The 24,572-nt window shown below is 49.4% G+C and overlaps 5 protein-coding genes across 5 annotated transcripts; 4 read left to right on the top strand and 1 right to left on the bottom strand.

The window, feature by feature from the left end:
* Positions 1-14: 14 nt before the first annotated feature.
* F4807DRAFT_439078 (uncharacterized protein) lies at positions 15-4,084 on the top strand. Its single transcript, XM_047999176.1, has 8 exons — positions 15-974; positions 1,046-1,397; positions 1,454-1,531; positions 1,629-1,898; positions 1,949-2,612; positions 2,671-2,913; positions 2,971-3,923; positions 3,975-4,084. The coding sequence occupies exons 1-7, from the start codon at positions 677-679 to the stop codon at positions 3,694-3,696; spliced, it is 2,631 nt and encodes an 876-aa protein (XP_047850956.1). The 5' UTR covers positions 15-676; the 3' UTR covers positions 3,697-3,923; positions 3,975-4,084.
* Positions 4,085-5,192: 1,108 nt separating this feature from the next.
* On the top strand, positions 5,193-7,732 carry F4807DRAFT_463648 (uncharacterized protein; the record flags this gene model as incomplete). The annotated part of the gene is made up of 7 exons (XM_048002010.1): positions 5,193-5,908; positions 5,965-6,475; positions 6,726-6,820; positions 6,881-7,058; positions 7,127-7,207; positions 7,273-7,398; positions 7,475-7,732. 7 exons carry the CDS (start codon positions 5,193-5,195, stop codon positions 7,730-7,732), a joined length of 1,965 nt encoding a protein of 654 aa, XP_047850957.1.
* A 2,037-nt stretch (positions 7,733-9,769) lies between these two features.
* On the top strand, positions 9,770-12,387 carry F4807DRAFT_231569 (uncharacterized protein). Its single transcript, XM_047994155.1, has one exon. The coding sequence runs from the start codon at positions 10,055-10,057 to the stop codon at positions 12,206-12,208; it is 2,154 nt and encodes a 717-aa protein (XP_047850958.1). The 5' UTR covers positions 9,770-10,054; the 3' UTR covers positions 12,209-12,387.
* A 1,975-nt stretch (positions 12,388-14,362) lies between these two features.
* Positions 14,363-16,737, bottom strand: F4807DRAFT_231384 (cell cycle control protein). The gene has a single exon (XM_047994154.1). The coding sequence runs from the start codon at positions 16,600-16,602 to the stop codon at positions 14,578-14,580; it is 2,025 nt and encodes a 674-aa protein (XP_047850959.1). The 5' UTR covers positions 16,603-16,737; the 3' UTR covers positions 14,363-14,577.
* Positions 16,738-17,126: 389 nt separating this feature from the next.
* F4807DRAFT_453405 (pre-mRNA splicing factor) lies at positions 17,127-19,076 on the top strand (the record flags this gene model as incomplete). The annotated part of the gene is made up of 2 exons (XM_048000455.1): positions 17,127-17,453; positions 17,559-19,076. The coding sequence occupies 2 exons, from the start codon at positions 17,127-17,129 to the stop codon at positions 19,074-19,076; spliced, it is 1,845 nt and encodes a 614-aa protein (XP_047850960.1).
* Positions 19,077-24,572: the final 5,496 nt, after the last annotated feature.

Consider the following 24,572-nt stretch of genomic DNA (forward strand, 5'->3'; position numbering starts at 1 on the left):
TTTACATTCGTAGACCTTCCCCTTCTGACTGCTGCCTACATGGTTACGCAGTACATGGCACGTTGGGATTTCTATTCTTTTGCTGACATGGCTGCGCAGAATTCGAATGAAGCTGAGACTTTTAAAGGAGATTATCATGCTTGAAAATCTTGTCAGATTACGATGACCATTCAGCTTGAAATTTCTTGGCACCGAAATAGTCACAAGACAATTGAGTGTAAAGAAAGAGATTCAAGCAGATGGGATGCTAATAATTCCCCACCTTGCTAGATTCGAGACCCCCAAGGCCACATCCCTTCAGCCTTCCATTCTTCTAGCTTCTCCTTCTCTTACAACTACATACATATTTCCGGGCCATATCTCCGACCGTAAGATCTGAAATCTCACCGACTACAGATATCAAAATCATCGAGGAGAAGTATTAATGAAGAAGAAAAAAGTGAATGGGACAAATTAGTGAAGAGAAGAGCATTCAGCTGCCCCACCACTGAGATCTCTTTGCACTGGTGTCAATCGGTGCGTGGCGAGACTGAGGCGCTCATCCTTGAGCCGCTGTACCTGGTGTCTTGAGACCGACGCGCATCACGAAATACATACGTCCCCGGCTTCGGATTCTTCTACCGATACACGGCGGACCTTCTAATCAAACCCTTAAGGCGCATCACCAATTGTTCTAATGTCGACATCAACTGGAGAGGCCCATGGCGTCGCGGCCAACGATACTGGGTCTCAAGGTACTAGTCCGAACGCCGATGCGAGCCCATCAGCTGCAACTCAAAATCAGAACAATGGCAATGTTCCGAGACCAAAACGATTGGCATGTATGATATGTCGGAAACGCAAGCTCAGATGCGACGGCATTAAGCCTAGTTGTAGCACATGTACGAGATTGGGACATGCCTGCGCATACGATGAAGTGAGACGAAAGAGTGGCCCGAAAAGAGGCTACGTGAAGGCTCTAGAAGAGAGGTTGAGTGAGTATCAACCTAGCCAGATGAACATCATGCCGAGGGAATAGACACTAAGACGTCCCGCTCCCGTATAGAACAAGTCGAGACGCTTTTGAACAAAACCCAAGAGCCGCCGTCGTTCAACGTTAGCCCTGATACGGCCAAGACTCCTAGCAACGTCACCTTCGAGCAGAGCCGCACTCAACAGGCTCCTCCAACCCCTAACTTTAACGTTACAAATCCTTCTATAGGTATCGCAAATGACCGAGATATGGATCGATGGCGCTTTAATGGAGAATCGCCTCAAGCCAGCGGCGGTTTGGATGATTTTAACTTTAATGGGAATATGTCGATGAATATGGGCGGTATGGATAATAGTTTCACGTGGGAGATGATCGGCCTAGGTTTAGAAGAACCTCTCCCACCCCAAGAGACGATCGATGAACTGTAAGCAATCTTGTACCATAGATGCGAGTTGGTCACCAACTAACTGAGCCCTTTAGCCATCAGATATACTTCGATAAAATCCACCCGTCGTTGCCAATGATTCACAAATTCCGATATCTAGCAGCGATGAACCTGTATGCTACGTCTATCCCTTTTCTGTCATCTTATATATCGGTCCTAGTGCATCGCAATCCGTATTTATATTGACCTCCACGCTTACCCGCTCTTTAGGGCGCCAAACCAGAGACCTCCTGTTGCATTACGGTATGCTATCTGGACACAAGCTTGTGCCGTAGCAGACAAATACGCAGATTTAAAAGACCTCTTCTACCAGCGTGCTCGTAAATACGTGGAGGCGGATTACGTCAAAGGCTACGGCGAGCACATGATTTCAGTAGCTCATGCTCAGACTCACGTACTACTTGCCTCATATGAGTTCAGGATGATGTACTTCCCGAGAGCGTGGATGAGCACAGGTGCGGCTGTGCGTCTATGCCAGATGTGAGTTGATTAGACTTCTTTTGCAACATCTACGTGCTCATAACATCCAGGATCGGACTACATAGGTTAGATGGGTCAGGCCTCGACGTAAAGCAGTGCCTTCCGCCACCTCGCGACTGGACCGAGCGGGAAGAGAGGCGGCGGACCTTCTGGATGGCTTTCTGCAAGGATAGATATGCTAGCATTGGGACAGGCTGGCCTATGACCATCGATGAACGAGACGTGATGACCAACTTGCCTTCTTCAGAGGAGGCATTCGAAATGAGTCGCCCGGAACAAACGCAATCGCTTGCGGAGTCCATGTGCCCAGCTGGAGCAGCGAAGCTCTCGTCTTTCGGGGGTATCGTCCTAATGGCCTGTCTATTCGGCCGGAACCTCGTTCATCTCCATCGCCCGGACGCCGACGACCGCGATCATGACCTCAACGGAGAATTCTGGAAGCGTCACAGAAATATGGATAACATTCTCCTAAATACCTCGCTTTGTCTACCGAACCACCTAAAGCTTCCTGCCGGTCTTGCCAATCCTAACATTGTATTTACTAATATGAATATCCACACTTCGACAATCTGTCTTCACCAAGCGGCTATTTTCAAGGCGGACAGGAACAAACTACCACCGTCTGTTAGCGCAGAAAGCAAAGTTCGCTGCATCACGGCGGCGAATGAGATTGCTAGCATCATGAGAATGGTGTCACACTTGGACTTATGTGCTGTAAGTTGTTTCCAAGGAATTCCAACGTGCAGGATCCTATGGTCTAACAACGTTTTAGATGAATCCGTTCATATCATTTTGTCTATATGTTGCTGCACGGGTCTTCGTTCAATACCTAAAAAGTCGGCCAGACGACAGCCAGACGGCCGACTCGCTACGATTCCTCCTCGCTGCCATGAACGCATTGAAGAGGAAGAACCCCTTGACTGAGTCATTCTTGGTACAGTTAGATGTCGACTTAGAGGCATTGGGTACGAGGATACCTAAACTCAAGTCCGCCTTCCCAAGGAGCGCAGATAGTGTAGGCCCCCTATTTGAATAACTTCCTATATTCCCGTCACTAATTGAGCTTTTGCAGCCCGGTTCCGGCATCAGGATGCCAAAGATGGGCAAGCATGACGGTAAACCCTGCGAACCTGAAAGCGGCAGTGCTGGCGGAGGTATTCTTGCATATCGCCACGCGAACATAAGCGACGAAAGCCCAAGCAATCCAAATATTGGCCAGTGTGAGCACCCGAATCCGATTAACAGCAGGCAGAGGTCAGACGATTTTACGGGCCAGAATTGGCTTCCGAGGGACCAACAGATACCCACGCGCGAGCGGAGCTCCTTTCCGGATCATTGCAACCAGGAAACAATCCCGCCAATCTTATTTCCGGGAGGGTTCGTGGACGGTGCGGGGAGCGACTCGAACGATCTGTCGACATCGTCAAACACCAACGGCGCGTCAAACCAACCGACGCCAAACTCGAGCAGTGGCTCGGATAACCGCCAGAGTACAAACGGTGCTGGTCACATGGGGAACTCGAGCGGCAGAGCATCTTTTGATACTAGCCCTGCCGGCTCCCACCATAACCTAGGCTCGCAATCGGACATGGATGCAACAGCTTTCTTTCAGATGGGTGGCAACAGCATGGGTATGACTCCCGAGCAGTCTTTTGGCACGGTAGATCCGTCTGGGAACGGCTTCACGATGCCAAATAACTGGCCTGGGCAGACCGGTACTGGTATGACGCCGGTGGCAGAGGGTGTACTTCAGCACTTAATGGAAATGCGAATGGAGTTGTGGGAGTCTGGTCCATAGTGTTCTCACCACGATTTACGGTTTGTCAGAGGATTTCCCCGTTCATGGTATCTAAAGGGGGGTAAGATGGATATATGGGATTTGCAGGTACTGGGTTGGGTATTTATCTGAGGCTTGGCTTGATAACCATAACCCTTCAGGGGCGTTACATGTTCAACCTCGACGCGGAGGTAACGCTCGTTCCGAGCCGTATAGGACACAATTTATGACATGACGTGGGCGGCGTACTGGTTGTACTATTAGATATGTACTTAGGCGACGAGACGAACCTCACTTACCCTTATACTCCAATCTCACATGAATACCTGAACACAAGATTTATGCAATGCACATACATAATACACCAAGTCTTATGATACCTATGACCTGTAAGTGCCTGGATATATCATGCCGTTTATTTGCCTAACTTATCTCCGACTATTTCTATTAGTCACAATGATATATCACCATTATATCACAGGGGATGTCGCAGGGAAACTAGAGCGATAATTGGATACGTATTAGATAGGTACGGATGGTACAGATGCAGCACGTAAGCTTGCCTCGTATTATAACCCGGACAAGTCAGAAAAAGATGTTATTTTTACATCCTTAATCCAACGTGTTTGATAATAAGAGGTGTCGGGGTTCGGGGCCTTGCAAAAGGAGGGGCAAGAGACTGTTGGTAGTTATATTCAATGGATACACACAGAGTTGATGGATGAGATCTTAGATCGTCAGGGTCCGATTCCTTTATTGGTGGCTTCTGATTCTTCGTGGCTAATAGGATGTTATTATTACTATTCGGTACCATTTATTACCATTACACATTTTATGTTAGGTTGGTTCACTGGTCGGGTAGGATTTGTACCGTTAGTATAGTTGCTAGCGCGGGGAGCTACTTTAGGTTCTGGCCGTTTCTCGGCATGTGGGGCCTCGAACGATAAGGTACAAGTGTTCATTTGCCACTTTAGGACTAGGCCGTAACAATCCAAGGAGCCAGGTCTGGCCGCCCTGGCACAAACGGGCAGGGACAAACGGGAAACAACCAGTGGACTCTTGTCAATACTATTATGCAACCGGGGAATTGGGGGGGAAGGGGTGACGGGGTTGAAGGAGGGACCCATAAGGCGGGGCAATTTACTTGAGCTGCACTTTCAGCTTCTATCGGCGCTTTTTACACTTTCATCTGATCTTTTTTTACATCTTTGTAACGTCCTAGGTAACTTAAGGTAACTTAAACTAGACTCTTTTCCGCTTTGCCGGTATCGTCCGATTCGATCATCCCAATTTGGATTCCCTAGAAAAAGGTATTCCTTAACTAACCTACCAGCCAAATCATGATCTTGACGGCGAAGACACTTCGCCCTCGACACCCGACCTGAGAATGGGGTAAAAACGAAAGCTGGTGAGCTGCGCCGGATATGTTCAGAGGCATCAACCAGCAGCAGCATCACCATCATCGCTCATCACCTGAATAAACAGCAGACGCATCATCGCCGATAGCTTCGATAATAATGGACCCCGCCTCTGTTTCTCCCTTCCCAACGCAACCACCGCCGCCGCCTCAACCGCCTCCTACTTCTATCCCTCCTCCTCCCCCTCCTCCTCCTCCTCCACCGCCGCCGCCGCCGCCGGTAACTGAAGGTCCTTTGTCGCACGATATTCGCCGTCACGATCATCACCCGCCTCAGGCGCATCACTTCCGCGTCCCGTCTCTATCGTCGCACCCGAATATCGGCTTATCCGCTCTCGATCCCGCAGATCCTGCCGTCTTCCAACAACACCTCCAACGCTTACACTCCGTACCGACCGTACCTGTTGTTCAAGGCGACTTTGTTCCGCACGGCCGAGATGGATTTGACCAAGACCCTAATCCAGCTCGCATGCTTCAGAACACACATAACCAATCCACTTCTGACCTTCGTCGAACCCCACACCAACATCATGCTACTCTCCCACCTTCGTCCTCACACTCGGCGCCGCCCGCGCATGGTCAATTTGGTATCCTAACACAAAACCCCATGGCCCGACCCAGTGTAGTGCCTCAGCTTCAAGCAGAGGAGGACTTGTTCCCCCAACCTTCGCAAGTCAACCCCTCGGGCCCCGAAGCTTCCGAACAGAGACCGCATGGCCAATTGGTCAATAGGATAGTTGTCGACCCACCCGACCTCCAAACTTGGCGTGAGAAGCTGTTCAACGTTGACGATACTATCATTCTGAGTAATGACCAGTAGGAAGCAGGTTATCCTCTAGAACAAAGTCTGCAGGCTAATAATAACCCACCAGGTTCGAGACCTACTTTCCTCATATCGACAACGTTTATTCCCATAGATCTACGCAGAAGTACAAGCGCAAGCCATTTATCTCTCATTACTGGGATTGCCGAATGAAGGGGCGGCCACCAGGTACTCCTAAGTCCGATGACCCCTCCAAAAAGAAACGGAAACGAAGCGCGCGTGAGAGGGATCTTTGCGACGTCAAGATCAAGATTACCGAATACTTTCCGGGAGCCACGATTCTTCCCGACGGGGATCCGAGCTTCAATCTGGCGCAGTCGAGTGCTTACCAGTCTCCGCAACAACAAACGTTTGGCGACGGTCTGTCGCGACCTGTAGATGCTCACCTAAATGGGGAAAAGTTCTGGACCATACAACGTGTCAATGGCAATGGGGGGAACGGGAAGGGCGACGGCGTCGCTGGTCCTCACAAACATAGCCTGGAAAAAAGCGATGAGATCAAGAAATCTACCGTTCAGAGGTTTATTGCTGCGCAAGAGAAGGAGGCAAAGAAGATCCAGGTGGGTTACTCCTTGTATCATAGACGTGGTTACCTTTGTACCCGGTTTTATATATGGGAAAAGATCTGTCAAGCTACAATTGATCTATGGGTTGTTATTTTCACTCGACACAGTGGAGGAAAGAAACCTTTAATGGGATACCGGACATCCCCTGTTGCCGACTACGCCCTTTTTCATTTCATTGCTATTTTTTTCTAATACATAACAGAACCTCAACCAAGGATACAGAAATACTAACTCCAAATTATAGAAGCCGCTGCCAAAGAAAATGTCAGGAAACGCGCTCACAACGGCAAAGAAGCACTCGAAGGAGCACGACCTGAAGCTTTACGCTGCTTGCTTTTGGTGAGTACTTATTTTTAGACCGCACGTTGCCACCCACGCTGATGGGCGTTCCCTTGTCAGCCCCTTTTCCCAGAGAGTATGGATCGCCCTCGAGGCGAAGGGTATGCAATATCAGTACTGCGAGACAGATCCATACAGACGCCCGACCCAGTTACTAGAGGCAAATCCTCGAGGATTGGTCCCGGCCATTCGGGAAGGTGAATGGGCTAGCGGCGAGAGCGCCATCATCCTTGAATATGTAAGCTACCTGTCGGGCTCCATGCCACAGGACCCATTGAGGTTACTGACCACAGCTGTTCTTGCTAGCTTGAGGACCGTGACCGAACAGTGCCCCTTTTCCCCACGGACCCGAGACTAAAGGCGAACTGTAGACTATGGATTGACCACGTGGGTTACCGTTAAGACACTCTTACGAGCACGAGAAGCGTTGAAGGCCTAGCTAACCTATTTAGATCAACGCCAAAATAGTCCCGGCTTTCTTTGCTTTGGCGAGGGCGTCCGACTTCGCGAAGCAGGCAGAGTATAGGGAAAAGCTTCAGGGCGAAATAGCGGCTCTTGTCCAAGCTGCCGACGAAAGGGTAGGTGAATTCATTCTGTCCCATACTGTTTTATTGAAGAAAAGAGGTCTTTCTTACCGTTTTCCTATTCGTATAGGGTCCGTATTTCCTTGGAGGAGACTTGTGTCTCGTAGACATCCACTTCGCGCCTTTCGTCTTGCGCATGTCCCGCATCCTCCGAGAGCTACGTAACTGGGGCGACCCGATGCCACGCACGCGGTGGTACCAGTGGGCGGACGCTCTCGAGACGAACCCGCACGTCCAGGCCACGACCAGCCAGAAAGAGCTCTACGCCGAGACGCTGGATCTGTTTCTTAACAGCCGCCAACCCCATGGCGAACATTTCGGATCGTAGAGGCGTCATCTATTGGTGCCGTCTTATTCTTCTAGATATATACTTTTAAGACCTAAGAATACGTAACGCATAACTAGGTAAGGGGGCGGGGATTTCCTTTTTCCAGGAGTACATTTATTTATATATATATATATATATACATACAACGGGGCGGGCGAAATTGGCTCGGGTTGTTAAGGGCGGTCTTCGTTTCTGAATTTCTCTCTTTTCCTTCCTTTTATCCTTCTCACTTCCCGCGTTAGATCGTTACCGTTCGGGGAATGAGTTAAAAAGGGGGTAGGTGATATAGGATCGGAGTTTTAGTTTTATTCCAAATCGCTTTGATTAGGGGGTTTCGGTTGCCGGATTCGAGCTTCGTATATACATATATATATTGGCAAGACGCTCTGTGGAGAGTTGTGATTCACCGTACTTATCTACTGGAGGTTACGGATGTTTAAAATGGCGTGGCACGCGTATGTATAGGAGCTGGCTTGTTGTGATTGTTGCGCTTCGGGGACATACGTATCTAGGCAAATTTGTCGACGGTATATTGGAATAGAGTTGAAGAGCTTGCCGCGGTATCGTCTTTATAGTGGTTGAGTTAAGTTATCGACCACGCTTGTCACTGTGGTATCCTTCATGATATGGCGCTTGCCTATGAGTCTACTGACATCGCACATTCCTGCTAGACATAGTTCTAGTCGACTGAGACCCTAATACTGCCTTGTTAGATCAGACCAATTCGTATATCTTATAAACCTTCTAATGCAAGTTTGCAATTATTGTCTCAGTATCTAGTTAAGCAACAATTACTCCGTCTTACGATATTAATTCGACTATGAATCCGGGCAAAGGCTCAGCTGTCATGATTCTGTATTACGGATACATCCTACGTTAGATACCTAAAGGAGACGGTACAGGAAAGGGTTATACTAGGTACCTTACTATCACTACTCACCAAGTGAAATCTCTCGTATATTGAGGCGTATTACAACATGCCTTATATTACTAACAGAAAGTATATCCAGACTAATTGACAGTTGGGTGGGTAGATTTTGCGTATAGATATAAGGGTAGGATGACAGGCTAAAGATGTATAACTTCCCGGGGTTTCTCTTGGCTACCTACGCATGAAGAACACAAATGGCACTGATAGACTGATGTGTTCCTTATGAGCTTTGAATCGTTATTGGCCCTGCGGGGAGAAATTTTCTGCTCGCCTCGATGAGTTCTAGGCAACACGTCTGCTGATTAGCTAAGAGAAGACGACGGATGATAAGGACTACATAAGTAGGCATGTATAATCATATAAAGATTGAAGCCAGCGATGTGACACCGAAACATAGACGAATGTCAGGCCTGCATGATATTGGGCTGTGTAGTTCTTCTTGCTAATTAACTTATGATATGTACCCAATGTAAAGGAATATTTGTTGAGAACCGGAGTAAGTACTAAGTATTGATATTTTATTCTTGATGTCCCTATTAGGTAGGCAAACTAATTAATGCCATGTTTAGTATTGTAGTTCTAGATTGGTGGCATACTCCGCAACCCGAATTTTGCTTCGGGAATCCGGTGATGTGGATGCTTCTGTGCTGCGTATGTATGCAAATTCAGTTAGCGCAAAGTGGCTTCGCATCACGCATGATACCGCTTTCACCGGGGGGCGCAGTAGGATTTCGAGATCGGAGTCCTCCTACCAACATTTTTCTCATTTTATCCCTTCGACTTATCATATCTGTGTACATACAATTGTACATACATACATAGGTAGGGAGGGAAAAATAAGAGAAGGAACATGGAACCACACTCCGCTGCAAATCTTGGATTTAAGTTCCTTGGCTTCCAAGGTTCTTTTAAGTCTACCTCTGTGACTGGTTCATTTTTGCTCGGTAATTGCAACTTACGTCAATGTGGTGCAAGGTTTGCTTCTAACAGGTACAACTCGCTTATAGGGGTTGACGTCAAGGGCAGCTCGTCAGGTTACACGCATCTTCAAGCTTGTTTTCTATCGACAGACAGACAGATAGCCCCGCTTCCAACTGCTACCAAACTTTAGTTCCAAAGGTTTCCCTAACCGCATCACCCCAGCACCCCAGCACCCATTACTTGCACTGCATCATCTTGCGCCCAAAGCTCGCCTCAACTAGCCCTTGCCCCCGCAGTGGCTTGTCGTTCCATCCCATTCATTGCGCCTATTACTCATAACTCATACTCTCTCATACTCCCTCACACTTTTTCAAATTCCCAAACTTGGTCACTGACTCAGTTTTAACTTTCATCTACTTCATCAACCAAACCCACTAGGCAATAGACTTTCATCCGTCTAAGCGCCAACAATGTCCGCGTACGACCCGTACGATGCTCCCCCGCGCGACTATCCTCGCCGGTACCACCATGATGACAGGCGTGATAGGGCGAGTCCCCGCTACACCGAGACTCAGGAAACCTACTACAGAGTAAACCCAAGTACCAGGACTGCGCTTGTCCCTAGGGTGCGCGAGGATAGCGAGCTGTCAATCGAGGAAGTCCACCGAGATTTCCCTCCTCCTGGTTACTCCCGGGACGTCCGTAGAGCCCGATCGGCTGAACCTGGTTACGATGATTACTACTACGAAGGTCGTCGCTCCTACGATGCTGCGCCTAAGGAACGCCGTCACAAGAAACCCGGTAGTGTCTATTACGAAGAAGAAGAGAGAAGCCGCAAGCGCGTTCTATCTAAGCAGGAAAAGATTATTGCCGCCGTCGCTGGAGGTCTCCTCGCTGCTGGCGCTAAAGAGCTTTTAGATCGTCGCGAAGCTGAGAAGGAGGGTGTCGAAGTTCATCGCAATGTAGCCGCTTCTGCTGCTCTCGGCGCAGCTGGCGCTTTCGCTGGCTACCAGGGAGCCGACTTCTATAACAAGCACGCCGGCAAGGAGGATAAGAAGTCAACCTACCTTGTTCATAAGGGACGGGATGGTCGTGTCGTCGAGTACTACTCCGACGATGACGATGAAGATCCAAGAGATCGCAAAGGCAACAAGTCTTTTCTTGAGAATGCACTGGCTGCCGCTGGTCTCGGGGGGGCTATTAAAGCTCTAACTGGCGGTGCTGGCTCCGATAGGGACTCAAGAAGTCGCCATGGAAGTCGACGTGGTAGCCCAGACTCATACCGTTCGCGCGATACGAGAAAAAGTTCACGAGATACCCCTGCGGCTAGAATGCAAAAGGCTGCCAAGGCATCCCTCGTCGCCGGTGCCGCAGAAGCTTTCCGAGTTGCCAAGGAACCAGGTGGTTGGAAGGGAGAGAAGATGAAGCGAGTTCTCACCGCGGCTGCCGGCGCTGCGACCATTGACGCTGCCCACGATCCTTCCAAGGACAGCAAGCGCCATCTTGTAGAAGCCGTCGTCGGTGGTCTCCTTGGCAACCGCATGTTGCATGGTTCTAGAAAAGATATCGAGGAAGACCGAAGGACAGGCCGGAGCAGATCGCGATCCCGTGCCCGATCTGAGGGCGGCTCAAAGGCGAGCGGTCTCGCAGCACTAGCCACGGCGGGTTTGGGTGCCTTGGGTGCCAAGAAACTCGTCGAGGGCCGAAGCCGATCCCGATCTCGCCGGGGAGACAGCGTTGACTCGTATGACAGTCGCAGCCCCTCGCCACGCAGGCGCCGCAGTAGCCGCAGTCGCAGCCGTAGCGTTGTTGACAAAGCGCGGCGTAGCCTTGCTAAGATCGGCATCGGTAGCGACCCCGAACCTCGCGATGATGACAGTTACGATGACGACCGTCCGCCTCGCAAGAGTCGTCACAGGAGCCCATCAGACGACCGATATGATGATGATGATGATTACAACTCCCGGGCCTATATGAGAGGCGGACGAGGTCCCCCGGCTCGTGATGCTTATGATGATTACGATGAAGAGGAGCGGTCTATCGGCGGTGGAAGATCGCGTAGCGGATCACGTTCAAGAAAAGGTAGGTCTAGTTCTGCTTCTAGTAGCGATCTTGGAGATTCAGATGAAGATAAGAAGATGACGTCGAAGATGCGACGTAAACAAATGATTACGACGGGGTTGGCAGCTGTCGCTACTATCCACGCTGCCCACAATGTGTATGGCAGCATGGGACAACGCGACGCTAGACATAGGGCAGTTAAGGAAGGCAAATTAAGCCCAGAGGAGGCCAGAAAACTGAGGACTAAGGCACTTCTGCAAGATGCGGCTTCGGTTGGCATCGCGGCACTGGGCGTCAAGGGCGCCATCTCGGAACTCAAGGAAGCTCGAGAACAGGCCAAAGCAGTCAATGAGTGGAAAGAGGAAAGACAACGACGTCATGAAAAACGACTTGAGCGACTGAAGCGGGCAAATTCCACCAGTGGTCGCAGGTCCAGGGCTGACAATTGGGATAATTCAGCTCCATCGCAAGATAGTCGGTACGACGAGGGTCCTCGTTACGCTGATGGGAACCCTTACTCTGCTGCTTTACCCGCTCCTCCGGTGGGCTACGACAGAAGATGATAGGCGAGGGTGACAAATCACTCTCCGTCACTTACACACGGGCCTTAATTCGCTGTGCGCCCAATCACATACACGTGTGGTCTGCAGTGGTCTGCCTCATGCCCCGTTACGATTTACGACATATCATGAATGATGGTTTTGGATAATACAAAATTTATAACGAGGGCGTTTGGAATAGGTTGAAATTTGTCTGCCTCGAACTGTTACTATGGAACTAACCCCGGTCGTTCTGAGATAGAAACAAAGTCTCATTGGTCGCGTTGCATCTCTTCTGAATCTCCTAACGCTACGCACAATTCTATGATTACCTACTTGTATAACTTGAGCTTTTCACTGATACCAATTGGTTTTGTGACAGATGGGCGTCATCACCGCCACCGCCACGACAAATAATGTGCACACGTTCGGCTTTAATGCAATAAGGGATATATGTGTGTTACCTAGGCCTCAGCTCGTGTTACCGGATACGGGTTTTGGCATCTGGAAGCATCGGCCCTTATGCAGGACAAGCGCGGGACAGCCATACAGCCACCGGCGACAATGGTTGGGTGTATGTTCTGCCGAATACCGCGGGCTTGGGCTCGTGCCTCCCGCTCCCACGAACCGATTTGAGCATTCGGAGCTCATGCCCCGCTATCTAGGAAGACTGGGTGTCTCTACAGTTCCGACGTTATGGTCAAGCGGCCGTGATTGGGATTGTGATGGAGACGGGAACGAGACTTGCAGGGTCCTTTATAGGATTGGGTAGGATCTGGGCTCGTACTAAGCTAACGCACGCGTGGCACGTATCGATGGGTCGAGACTTGAGGGAGGATCTACCAACAGGATCTAATTAATACTCGATATACGTATCTTGGGCGGTGTGTTGTATATGTGGGAGGGGGGGGGGAGGGGAAGAGGGGAGGGCGGTAGGTTTGAATTGCTTGGGTATATTTCCGGGGGCTGTTCCCAGTCTTTGACGATGACGATTATGACCTTAGGATGACCTCTGATTGGATGAAATCACGAAGTCTTTTCCTTGCTCTTATTGGTCTTATTTCTTGTGTTATCTATCTCTTATAGTCAAATTATATATTTCACGCGTGCAAACTTATGATGCTTACTCATCGCCCTAAGTGATCAGATACACCCAACGATCTCAAGGAGGCGTCGTTGGGCGAGTACAGTGTAACTGCCCTGTCACAGGACAGGTCTGCCTCTACCCGACTGGAGGCCATGCTTCCACAAGTACGCATACACATGAGAGTAAGTAGATATCCGTAAAATCAACCACGGCGGGGAAGTAGGGAAGGGAGTTACATTCGGCCTGGCGACCTTACGTGTCTCTAATATACAGCTGATCGCCATTGCATCCGCCCGTTTTAACGTCTTGCAAGGGGGGCTATGGTGTAGAGGGGGAAAGAACATAATTCCGCGCACATTGGAGAAGGTACCCTACCCGTTACAACCCAGATCGGACCCCAAGGTACGAATCGGGGGCATAAGGTGTAAAGAAACCCCATTTTCTCTATAAAAAAATGGACACAATGTCCAGATACCATAATCGTTATTCTGTCGCAGCTTTTTCCGTAGCACAGGTAAGAGCGGGCTAATATACAATGTATGATGTCATCGTGCTGACCGCCTCTCCCCCTTTCGGGGCCGCGGCGTGGGAAAGGAAGACCAGAATATCCCGCGCAAAAAAATAATCATACCACTCCCCTGGATCGTCCGGCGGAGGTTTTGTCACCTTTGGGAGAGGGTTCGGGGCGGGGGTTTGCGAGAGTCAAGGATAACCATGTTTTATTCTTATCCAGTTCATTGCGATATTGTACTTTGTATGTGCATTTGGTATTTCTGTATCTACGTCGCGTTCCTGCTTTCCCCCTGGTGGAGTATTCATAATTTCCCGAGGACGGTGGAAACGATCATCCAATTCCTTTACTCTACCGGTACCTAGGTAGTCTAGGAGATCCCAATAAGAGTAGTACGTATGTAGGTATCGAGAGCTTTAGGGTGTAGTTCTTTCAAGCTCTGTCGATGTCTTGGCATTCGAACAAGTCGAGCCGCATGGTCACCTTCCCCCACAGCTTGGCACTCGTCCGAATAAGTATGGAACCCAGGAATGGAATGTCCCTCTCGGCCGTCTCCACGAGGATTGGTTATACTACCCGGGGAACGGGGCTTAACGAGTACGCAAATGGTGTGAGGGCATTCTGAGACGATACACTCTCGGCTGAACAATTTGATAACCGACCTGTCCTCGATCATTTTATTACACTGGCTTCCTCGCTTATGTGAAATAGCCTATTATGTACAATGTCGGACCATACACTCGCATCTATGGCATCTTGATTGAGCATATCGAGTGCAAAAGGTAAAAAGCCCGATTAGCTGACAGCTCCTCCACCTTGTTTCCAGGCTTGAGCCATAGCCAACAATTTCGACAGGTCTTGCTTCTGCTCGTCATCCGCGGGGAAAACGTAGTCGATGTACTCCTCATACGTGTCGTCTTCAAGTTTGCGCCTACGCTTGGTTCTCCGTGGCATTTGCTTCTGGACCTTCTCGATATCTTCTGCCGAGCCGTGGGTGCGCTCGAAGGCCAGCCAGGCATTAAGCAGGGAAACTCTCTCTTCCTTGAGCTCTTTCTCCTTCATGCGTTTATGAGCGCGCTCAAATACACTGCGAGCCCTAGTTTTCGCCTCCTCGCTGACAGGTCGCTCCTCTTCCTCACCTGTTTCTTCCTCCTCTTCTTCTGGGATGTTGATCTCGAAATGCGCGTAGCTAATCCAGACCTTGACATGATCCGTCTTCTCTAGCAATCTCTCGTATAGATCACGTGTCTTCTCATACTCACCCTCCTCTTCCTCGAAATCAATATATGCCTTCCATAGTAGCTCTGGCATATCTAGAACTTGTTGATTAATGGCAAGTTCGAAAATGGCTCTCGTCCTGTCAAGATCATCTAATCCTCTTTCGAGCTCGGCGAATTTGATCCATGTTTGACAGTTGGCTGGGTTCCACTCTATATGCTTTTCGTAGAGTGTTCGGCATCGCACGAATTCGAACAATTTCAGTTCAAGCTCGATATAGCCCTTGAACAATTTGTCTTTCGGGCACATACCAATCGCTTGTCCGAGAGTCTTTCGCGCAGTCGTTAATTCGCCCTGTCTTATCTCAAACTGTGCTCTTAGTAGCCAGACCTTAGCAAAGGTGAATTTCTTGTGGGGGATTAGGTCGAGGCATAGTTTGTAAATTTGGCGTGCTCTGTCAATGTCCTTGGCCTCCATCTCCTCCCAGATTGCGTAGAAGATCCACAAGTAGATGTATCGGCGCCAATGCCTTTTCTCCTGTGTCGGCGGGATTTGAGCCACAGCTCGCTCGTACACATCCCTCACTCGATCTAGGCTGCCCGAAGTCTCCTCTAATCGTGCGTAATCGAACCATATATCATAATTCTTCGGGTTCTCTTTGATCTGATCTTCGTAAAGCCGCCTCCGTTTTGATAGGATAACGTCCTCGACGCCGTCTCGGTCGCCATATTGTTTCTCGAAAGTGGTGTAAGCCTTATGCAACCCCATAGATTTTGATCGAGGAAGGCGATCTAGGGCATACTTGTAAATAGCCCTGGCCCGCTCATACTCTTTGAGTTTGGCCTCAAATCTAGCGTAGGCGATGAAGAGTCTCTCGTCGACGAATTCATCTCCTAAGGCTTCGACCGCGGAACCAAAAACCTCCCTGACCAAATCGCTAGTCCCATATTCCTCTTCGAATTTAGCCCATTTAATCCAATTGCGTGGCTCCGGGTGTACGATTGTGAAGCGTTCGAAGATATCACGAGCCCGCTGAAATTCACCATACCGCTTCTCCATTTTGATGTAGGCACTCCATGCTGCCTCGTCCGGTTCCCATGACATCCACCTCTCGAAGACTTGTCGCGTTCCGGGGATATTACCCAGCATCTCCTCCATGTAGACATATTTATACCATAATTTGTCGACTCTGGGCAGGATGGTGACGGCACGGTCAAGGAGATTTCTCGCATGATTAATATTCCTATTCTTCATCTCGGCCTCGATATATCGAATCCATAGCACAACAGATGTCGAATCGACGTCCAAAGCTCGTTCGAAAATGGATCGCGCCCGCTTAAACTCTTTCTGCTCAAGCTCCCATGCAGCATAGCGCATCCAATTGTTCATGTTAATCCTATTTCGGCGGACATAGTCTTCGAACTCCCTCCGTTTCCGGCCTTGAAATTCATGAAGCTCTTCTAGGTCGCCAAAGCGCTGGGTCGGCGCTTGTAGGGACGTCTCCTGTCTGTCGACTGCTTCTCGAAGCAGCTGTTCGGCGGAGATTTGAATAGGCGCGGCGGCCTTATTCTTGACCCTCGGAGGGCCCCGTGAGGACTCCATGACGAGCTAGAAACAAATTACGCGCGTGTGTGTGTGTGGAGAGATCTGTATTTGTGACGAGGAGCTGGAGAAAATGTTGGTCAGAGGAAAAGGGAAATATGAAGGTGGTTGTGATGAGCATGTATGATCTGCCTGGATCAAAACAGAAAAAGTTAACAAGGCTGAAAAGTAGCAGCAAAATAATTAAACATGGCCCCGGCCAATATACGGATAAATAAGTTTTGCCGATAAAGCAAGCACGGATTCCGAGAAATGATTGGAGAAGGAGCTTTACCTTACCCACATTAAATTGCAATCGCGACTCGAGGCTGCGACCAACTTTTGAACCTTAAACTTTCTCTTTCTAATTTTGCCGTCGCATCTGGAAATTACCCAACAACATAAAATAACGGCTTTATTGTCATCCGCGTTGAAACGACATTAACTCGAAGAATTGCGTTAATTTGACACCAAGCCAAAGAAAGTTCGCGTTTTCGGTATAACCTCTTCCGCGACCGGTCGACGATAGATTACCTTTCGACGCCATGTCGACCCTCGCAGACGAGCTGCTGCAGGACTTTGAGGATTCCGGTTCCGAGAATGGAGAGGAGCAAAATGATATTGGACTTGACCTCGAAGGCCCAGCTGTCGGTCCTCCGGCGAGCCACGAGGACGGCGACATGATGCTTGATGGTGATGAAGAAGCAGAACCTGATGAGGATGAAGAAATGAGTGGCATGAATGGTGGTGTTACCGAGCCCATGGAGGATGAAGAAGCAACTAAGGCTAAGGTAGAGAAGATGCAGTTGGGCGGAGTCAAGGACATTCGCAAAGTTACCACCGTTATGGATAGGTTGGAACCTCTCCTAAAGGTTAGTCTATCGCCCACCCCCCTTTTATATCCTACGAGTGGCGATGAAGTGTTTACATCTCCTGCTTTGAGCTACAGATCTGACCGACTGGTTACGACCTTATAGGATATCGCACATTACCAATCAAAACCTCTTGCGCCGCACACGACCAATATAGGTAACATTGAGGATAACCCTGAGTACAAGATCCTCACTGAATCCAACACTCTCTCCACCCAGATCGATGGCGAGATTATGAAGGTCCACAAGTTTATCAGAGACCACTACTCCGCTCGGTTCCCCGAACTTGAAACTCTCGTACAAAATGCTATCGAGTACGCCAAGGTCGTCGCCATTCTTGGAAATGGGCCTATGGATTCGGACAGCATAAAAGCTCTTCAAGGCTCTACTGATAACCCTCTGGGCGAGTCTCTCAAGTCAGTTTTGGACGGCCCATCATTGATGATTGTCACTGTCGAAGCCACAACGACCAAAGGCCACGAAATAAGCCAGGAGGAGCTTGAGCGCATTCTTAGGGCCTGTCATATGATGATCAAGATGGATAAAGCTAAGAAGACACTTACAGACTACGTGCAGTCTCGAATGAACATATTTGCGCCCAACCTAACGACACTGGTTGGATCCTTGACTGCTGCGCAACTGATCAACAACGCCGGAGGTCTAACGAATCTATCTCGAACACCCGCATGCAACCTGGCCGCTTGGGGGTCCAAAAGGTCAGGGAACACAGCATTCGCTACTAACGTAGGTGTTAAACAGCAAGGCTACCTGTATCATTCACCAATCATTCGTGGTATTCCAAACGATCTGAAAAAGAAGGCTATGAAGGCAGTAGCAGCGAAGCTTGTCTTGGCTGCACGCGCAGACACGGGCCACACAAACCCCGATGGCTCATACGGTGAAGAGTTAAGAAGCCAATGCTTGGAGAGATTGGATAAGTTAACGGAACCACCTCCAAACAAAGGTCAGCGAGCTCTACCGGCCCCTGACGACAAGCCCTCGAGGAAGCGAGGTGGTCGACGAGCGCGCAAGGCGAAGGAGGCAACGGCGATGACCGAGCTGCGCAAGGCACAGAACCGCATGGTATTCGGTAAAGAGGAGAAAGAAACCGACTACGGTATAGGAGATTCTACTGCGGGCATGGGAATGATTGGCCAAACGAACGATGGGAGAATCCGGGGAATGCAGATTGATAATCGGACCCGAGCCAAGCTTAGCCAAAAGCACAAGGGCTGGGGAGGAGCTACGCCTATCGGTGGTTCAGCTTCATCGTTACGTGGCTTCGGCCAATCAGGCAATAACATCGACCTTCGCGGTAAGGGTCTACGAACTTCCGGGGTAGGATCCACCATCGGCGGCGGTGCGGGGACAGCCTCTTCTCTAGCATTCACGCCGGTTCAGGGACTAGAGCTTGTGGATCCCAAGGTTCAAGCTGAGCTTAATCGCAAGAGAAAGGCGGAAGAGGATCGTTGGTTCAAGGGCGGCACCTTCACCCAGGTTGCCGGAGGCGGGACTGCTAGTAGTGCCAATGGCGGCTTCAAGGTTCCTGGACAACCGCCTAGCAAGAAAGTCGATACCGGCGCTGGAAAGATGGGACCGCCATCGGTTCCCGCTAGGAAATAAACCGAAGAAAAAACCGGGCCACAAGTAGCCGAGGGTCCCGTGAGACGGGTTTTTCTTCTTCTTCTGCAATGTACGAGGGCGGCAAACGTTAAGGTATGGTGTCCCAACGGACGGCGGGGGTTTAGCTTGCTATTTTCTTACAGCATGAATAGTTTAGGGTCGGTCGCATGGTCAACGGCGTTCTCGGATGGGAGTCCAACAAGTCTTAGACTACGCGAGATCACCAAAACGGTTAGGCTTATGTAGTTAACTCTGTCATGTAACTACCAACGATACCTTGTGAACATCCGTCTTCGTAAACTTAATTCGTGAAGGCCACGCCATCCGAACATACTGACTCAACTTTATTATCTAATTGCTTTGCTCGTGCTTTTGACTATAGCTAAAGTGTTCTACTGCGGCGTCACGAGAAATTCATGATAAGGTGGGAAAGGGGGAGACATGGAATTATAGGATCGTCCCAGAATTCTGTTTTTCGGCTGACGCAGACGCACGTAACGGCCACGAAGGCACGACATTGTGCCGCAAGGTATGTACGTTGGGGGTGGCCCCTTGGGTCTAAGCTGGGACCCGGTGCCGAAGCCGGGACCCTGGGAGACTCACACAGATCTCGATCCGGGGAGGAAAAGTTCCCTCCCTGTGCTCATGTCGTGAGACCAAGGGGAGAGAGCGGCGCGTGGGTTACACGGGCGAGGTTCCGGAATTTCGTGGCTATGGGAAAATCAAAAGAAGAAAAAATGTATATTCCCTAGCTCGAATACCCTGATAAAAAAAAATTGGACAAGTAAAAAAACTGGGTGCAGGGTTGCAACTGGACCCGGACCCCCCTTATTTTATTTTTTCGGTATTATTAATCTTGACGCTACTGGCTGGAAATGGATGGGCTTTTTTACACGCTGTCATTTAGAGGCGTAGTCGCGTATCACACGTGAAGGAGGAGGCGATGGGACGTGGTGGGAGGCGAAAGAGGGGAAATGGGGATAGGCGAGGGAAGGGAAAAGAAAAAGGGGGAAAAAAAAGGGGAAAGTTGGGAAAAGGATGGGAATCTGGTGAAACTCGCACGCTCCGAGGATGGGATTTTGGGATTTGTGTCTGGTGAGGCCGAGAATTCCCATCCGACCCTGTTTTGCGTGCGACGTGGACGAACCTTGCAACACCACTTATACCGAGGATCCATTCCATACATGGACCGGTACTCTTTTTTCTTCTTCTCGTCCCTTATTTGCTGCGTGGTTATTGCGCTGGCGAAATTCGGGAGGGCGGTAGGGATTTGTGATCTCATTGCTGGGAATTTCTCTTCTTTTTTTTCTTTGCATTTTCTTTTGTTTGGTTAGTCCTGCAGGGACTCGGCCGACGATAGTCCCTAACTATGACACGTTTTTGCTGTGTGTACCTACGTATGTAGTAGTGTATGTGCAGATGGGTAATTTTCCCCTCGGCAGCACGGTCACCCGCGCCCGCAGGACGGCTCATGCTTTCGAACGCTGATCCTCGCGAAGATCAAGTCGTCAGGTTATGAGGGAAAAACAGGATTTCGTCATCTATGATCACGGTTCCGCAGCGCGGGGTAGAAAATTGGCAGCAGATGTGCACTAATCCATGTCTTCTCCGTATAAGCATACATAGTAGGTAGCTATCCATTTGTCGATTGTACTATGTATAGGTGTCAAGTATCTACGACTTGTCTCCCAAGTAACGAGTCAGGTCTCTACCGCTAGCTATGTATAAATGGTTATCAGATAATGAAAACATCCATGGGTCCGTTTATGTTGGGGGTAACCCATCTTTTAGATAGTTAATTATGCGGAGACTGTAAAAAGGTAAGCAGGTAAGGTAGACTGATAGACAAATTCTGGAGTGCTTGTGATGACTTACATACAGTACTAGTGCACTTAGTACGCAGAACTTCGAGCTTTGCGACGGACGTTTCGACAACTAAGGTATAAGTGATCACCGACGGCCTACGGTAGGGCTGGGCCGTCTTGGCCGTCCACATTTTCGAGAACGCCTGAACACGAACAATCCCTACTATATATGTAGAATTTTTAGTTCGTGGGCTAGACCGGGAACTTAGTAATGAAGGACTGGAAGAACGGGGACCCACGATCGTGCGCGAAGCTTGGGGTTACCCTTAATACCTATGTATGTAGCTTGCCTGCATGTGCGTGCCGGGCGGCCGGCGCAGGTTCCAGTCTCTTACACTGGACGGGTTGTTCGCGACCGCGGAGCTCCGGACAGGAAAGCACGGCTTCCACGATATCGTCCCGGAAATGCATACCGCTTTGGAACGACGGCTGGGACGATGTCAAGACGAGCATCGGGCCATTTTGATTTAAGAGAGTCGTGTTTCCGTGTTTCCTGCCGCATGTGTGGACATTTCTAATCGACATCTGTCTTATCGCACAATGCTGCGATCTTATGGGATACTACAATAGGTGCCGGTGTGTTCGTGGCAGACCTACCTTACAAGGTTCTATTCCTATTGGCTTCGAACTGCTGTTGTATTCTCGTTGTGAATCCTACTGCATCTTATGTACTTACCTAAGTATATACATCTAATAGTTCTCGTACATGGCTCTGTGTGCTATACGGGGCTAGGGGCTAGATAGAACAACAGATCAAAGCTACGTGCGTATCTTGCAGAATTCTTCGAAACGCGAGTCAGTCTTTCACATAGGCTCATAGTATACCCTCGGCGCAGGGAAACACGGACCTTGTCATGTTAGCTCGGTTCCAGTCTCTGCTCTGCAAAGGGGTTAGTGGGGTGACAGCGAGGACGAGGATAGAGGGTCTAGACTTGACGAAACAACATGTACATCTCAGTTTGTGAGTAGAAAATACCCATGAGGTGTGCATCATGATTTCGTTTTTTCCCATCCTATTGCCAGATTTGCCGTGCTGCATGTGATTTTTGTTATCTAGGAACCCTTCACGAGCCGGTGAATCGATCTGTCAACATGCAAGCAAGCGAGGTGAACGATACATACCATGCCGCCGTGGCAATCGAAAGGCCATCATACCGTGACGATGCGGAGATAGACTATTAAAGCTTAGCAGTAACAAATTTTCTGCGACGACTCTTTGACTGTTTATCGACTGATACTCGAACGAGTTGCGTCCTTCGATGTGGATCCTTACTTGCATATCGTCTGGACTATAACAGGGGTTAAGCTCCTAGCTGAGTTGCTGGGTACGGGGTACCATCCGGCACCCAATGGGTTCGCTGGGTTTGTCTTCCTAAAACGGACGCCATATGTATTAGGCAAGGTCCAGGCCTTTTGTCAGTTATGTATGTATTGTCAGTTATGTATCAGAACCGACGGGAATCGGCTTCCCAAGAGGCCTTAGTCCAAGAAGCGACCAAGGTGCCGAGCCGGAATCAAGGCAACCACGGACGTGGAAGGATGTGATGGGCAGTCACGACTTGGTCTTCGGGAAGCTCGGCCGGTTCGAGGTAGGTGGACCTAACGCTCCGAAACTCACCCATCCCCGTGATAGCCCCGCGAAAGCCAATTCGCGAAAGAGAAGTTACATTTGCGTCATCGTGATATTATATTGCCGTATTCACGAAGTACGAAGAATGCATATCAAGGTGACTTATACGAGTGGACGCGTAAGTGTTGGGACGGCAGAGGAAAGCCGGTATGTAGAAATGAGTGCCTACCTAGGTTTCAATGAACGAGAGAGTATAGAGCTGTTGTATTGAACGTGTCAATGTTTACTCGCTGTCAATATAAAGACTCTTGGGCCAATGATAGAGTAAGCTTATTCGTCCATACGAAGATGGGATCGCTAAATGGCTCACATAGTCGTGTTGCCGTCTGGAGTTGATGATCTATCACTCGATACCTAACTCAGGTTTAAAGATAATCTGTAACATACCGCTTTTAGAGATTGTCGCTCTGATGTCTCGGCGGCATTTCAAGAGCGCGCACACACACACATATATCCATATCCGTCCGCTATTAGTTATAAAACTCGTCTAATGAGGTACCTACCTACTTCAAAGGTCTACCCAGACCGTTCGTTTCCGGGAACGGGAGGCCGCAAAGGTTGGCGCGCATAGAAGAAAAAGAATTCCAGAATGCCAGGGACCACCAAACTGCACCATCTCGTCTATTGGGCTAATGCAAAATGTAGTATTATTAGACCGCCAGAAGCCTTTAGAATTTTTGATGGGACGAGCCCGGACGAGATGGTCGATTTACAGATTCAGGGGAGCATGACGGCGTATGCAAAGCCAGGGCCCCTGGCTGCTCAGCGATAAGTTGGCCCTACGGAAAGATACGAAGTATTCCAAGCTGTCCAAGCTGTCCAAGCAGTCCAAGGTCGCTGCCAAGAAGTACCCAGAGGGGTGTTCCTGTAATGTGGGCTGAGTGGGCTGGGTGGACCACCATGCTCGCGATCGTCTCTGGCAATCGACGATTGCCCAACATTGTCGAGATCTTTGTGTTGCTGATGTGCGGAGCGTTCTCCTCAACCCTAGAAAATTTGCTGCGCTTGCAGGTGCCAGGTGGGATATTAGCGGGCGGACCGAGGGAGACAGGGCAGAAATGTTGGCCATTTACCGCTCCGTTTAATCCATTCCGGTAGGTAGTACTCTCTTTTATTTATTATCCGCATCATCATCGTCGCTGTCTAATCGCTCCGAAGCGGGAATTGTCCTGCGAGAATTTGTAAAGGGAGTAAGACGCCTGGGGAGCCCCGGGAGGCTTCAAGGGCCTTAACATCAGATTCTTAGCGCAGGATCGAAAGACCCTGAATTTAGTCGGTTTAATTGAAGGCCTGACTGCCTGAGTATGTACATACCTGTATTAAATATCACCGGTTCTGCGAAGCTACCTACATGTGCAGCATGTAAGTAGGGCTTACATCGTATACCGTTTCTATACTGTACTTAAACTGTATGTAGGGCCAGGGCTATGGTCGTGTAGGTACCAGATGTAGGTAAGCATCCTAGCAAGCCACATCAAGCCTCCTTTGTGTGAGTGTGTGAATGTGTGAAGAGTGGTTAAGAAATCCCAGGTTGGAAGTCCCTTAACGCTGCAGTGTTCATTATTCGGATATTATGTCTAGGGACTTTTTGACGGAGAGACCCTTCTTTTCGCAGACGTCTGTAGCTATGGATGTCCTGCGAAGAGTTTGCTGTAGAAAAGAAATACCCGTACCTCCGTGCCTTGTTAAGGTACCTAGTGGTTTTTTTGGTTTTTTTTTCTCTTTCGGCCCCTTGCCTCTAGCCAATACAGACCCACAACGACCGATGTTTAAGGCAGATCTCTCTCCAAAAATCCGATCGCTGATAATCGAGACAACACCCTGATTCCGGGGCTTCATTCCTTTCTACTTCGTGACATCATTCCGGCTTCTTCCCAATTCTCCCGCTTTCCTTTCCCTCTTCGCGCCAACATTATCCTGCGACATCCAGGGTACCCAACTGAGAACGCAGGACAGGTATCTTTCGCTTCAAACTCTCTACTAGCGTTCTAGGACATATCT

Source organism: Annulohypoxylon truncatum (genome assembly GCF_022578515.1).
Source record: "Annulohypoxylon truncatum strain CBS 140777 unplaced genomic scaffold F4807scaffold_34, whole genome shotgun sequence".
Taxonomy (NCBI): Eukaryota; Fungi; Ascomycota; class Sordariomycetes; order Xylariales; family Hypoxylaceae; genus Annulohypoxylon; species Annulohypoxylon truncatum.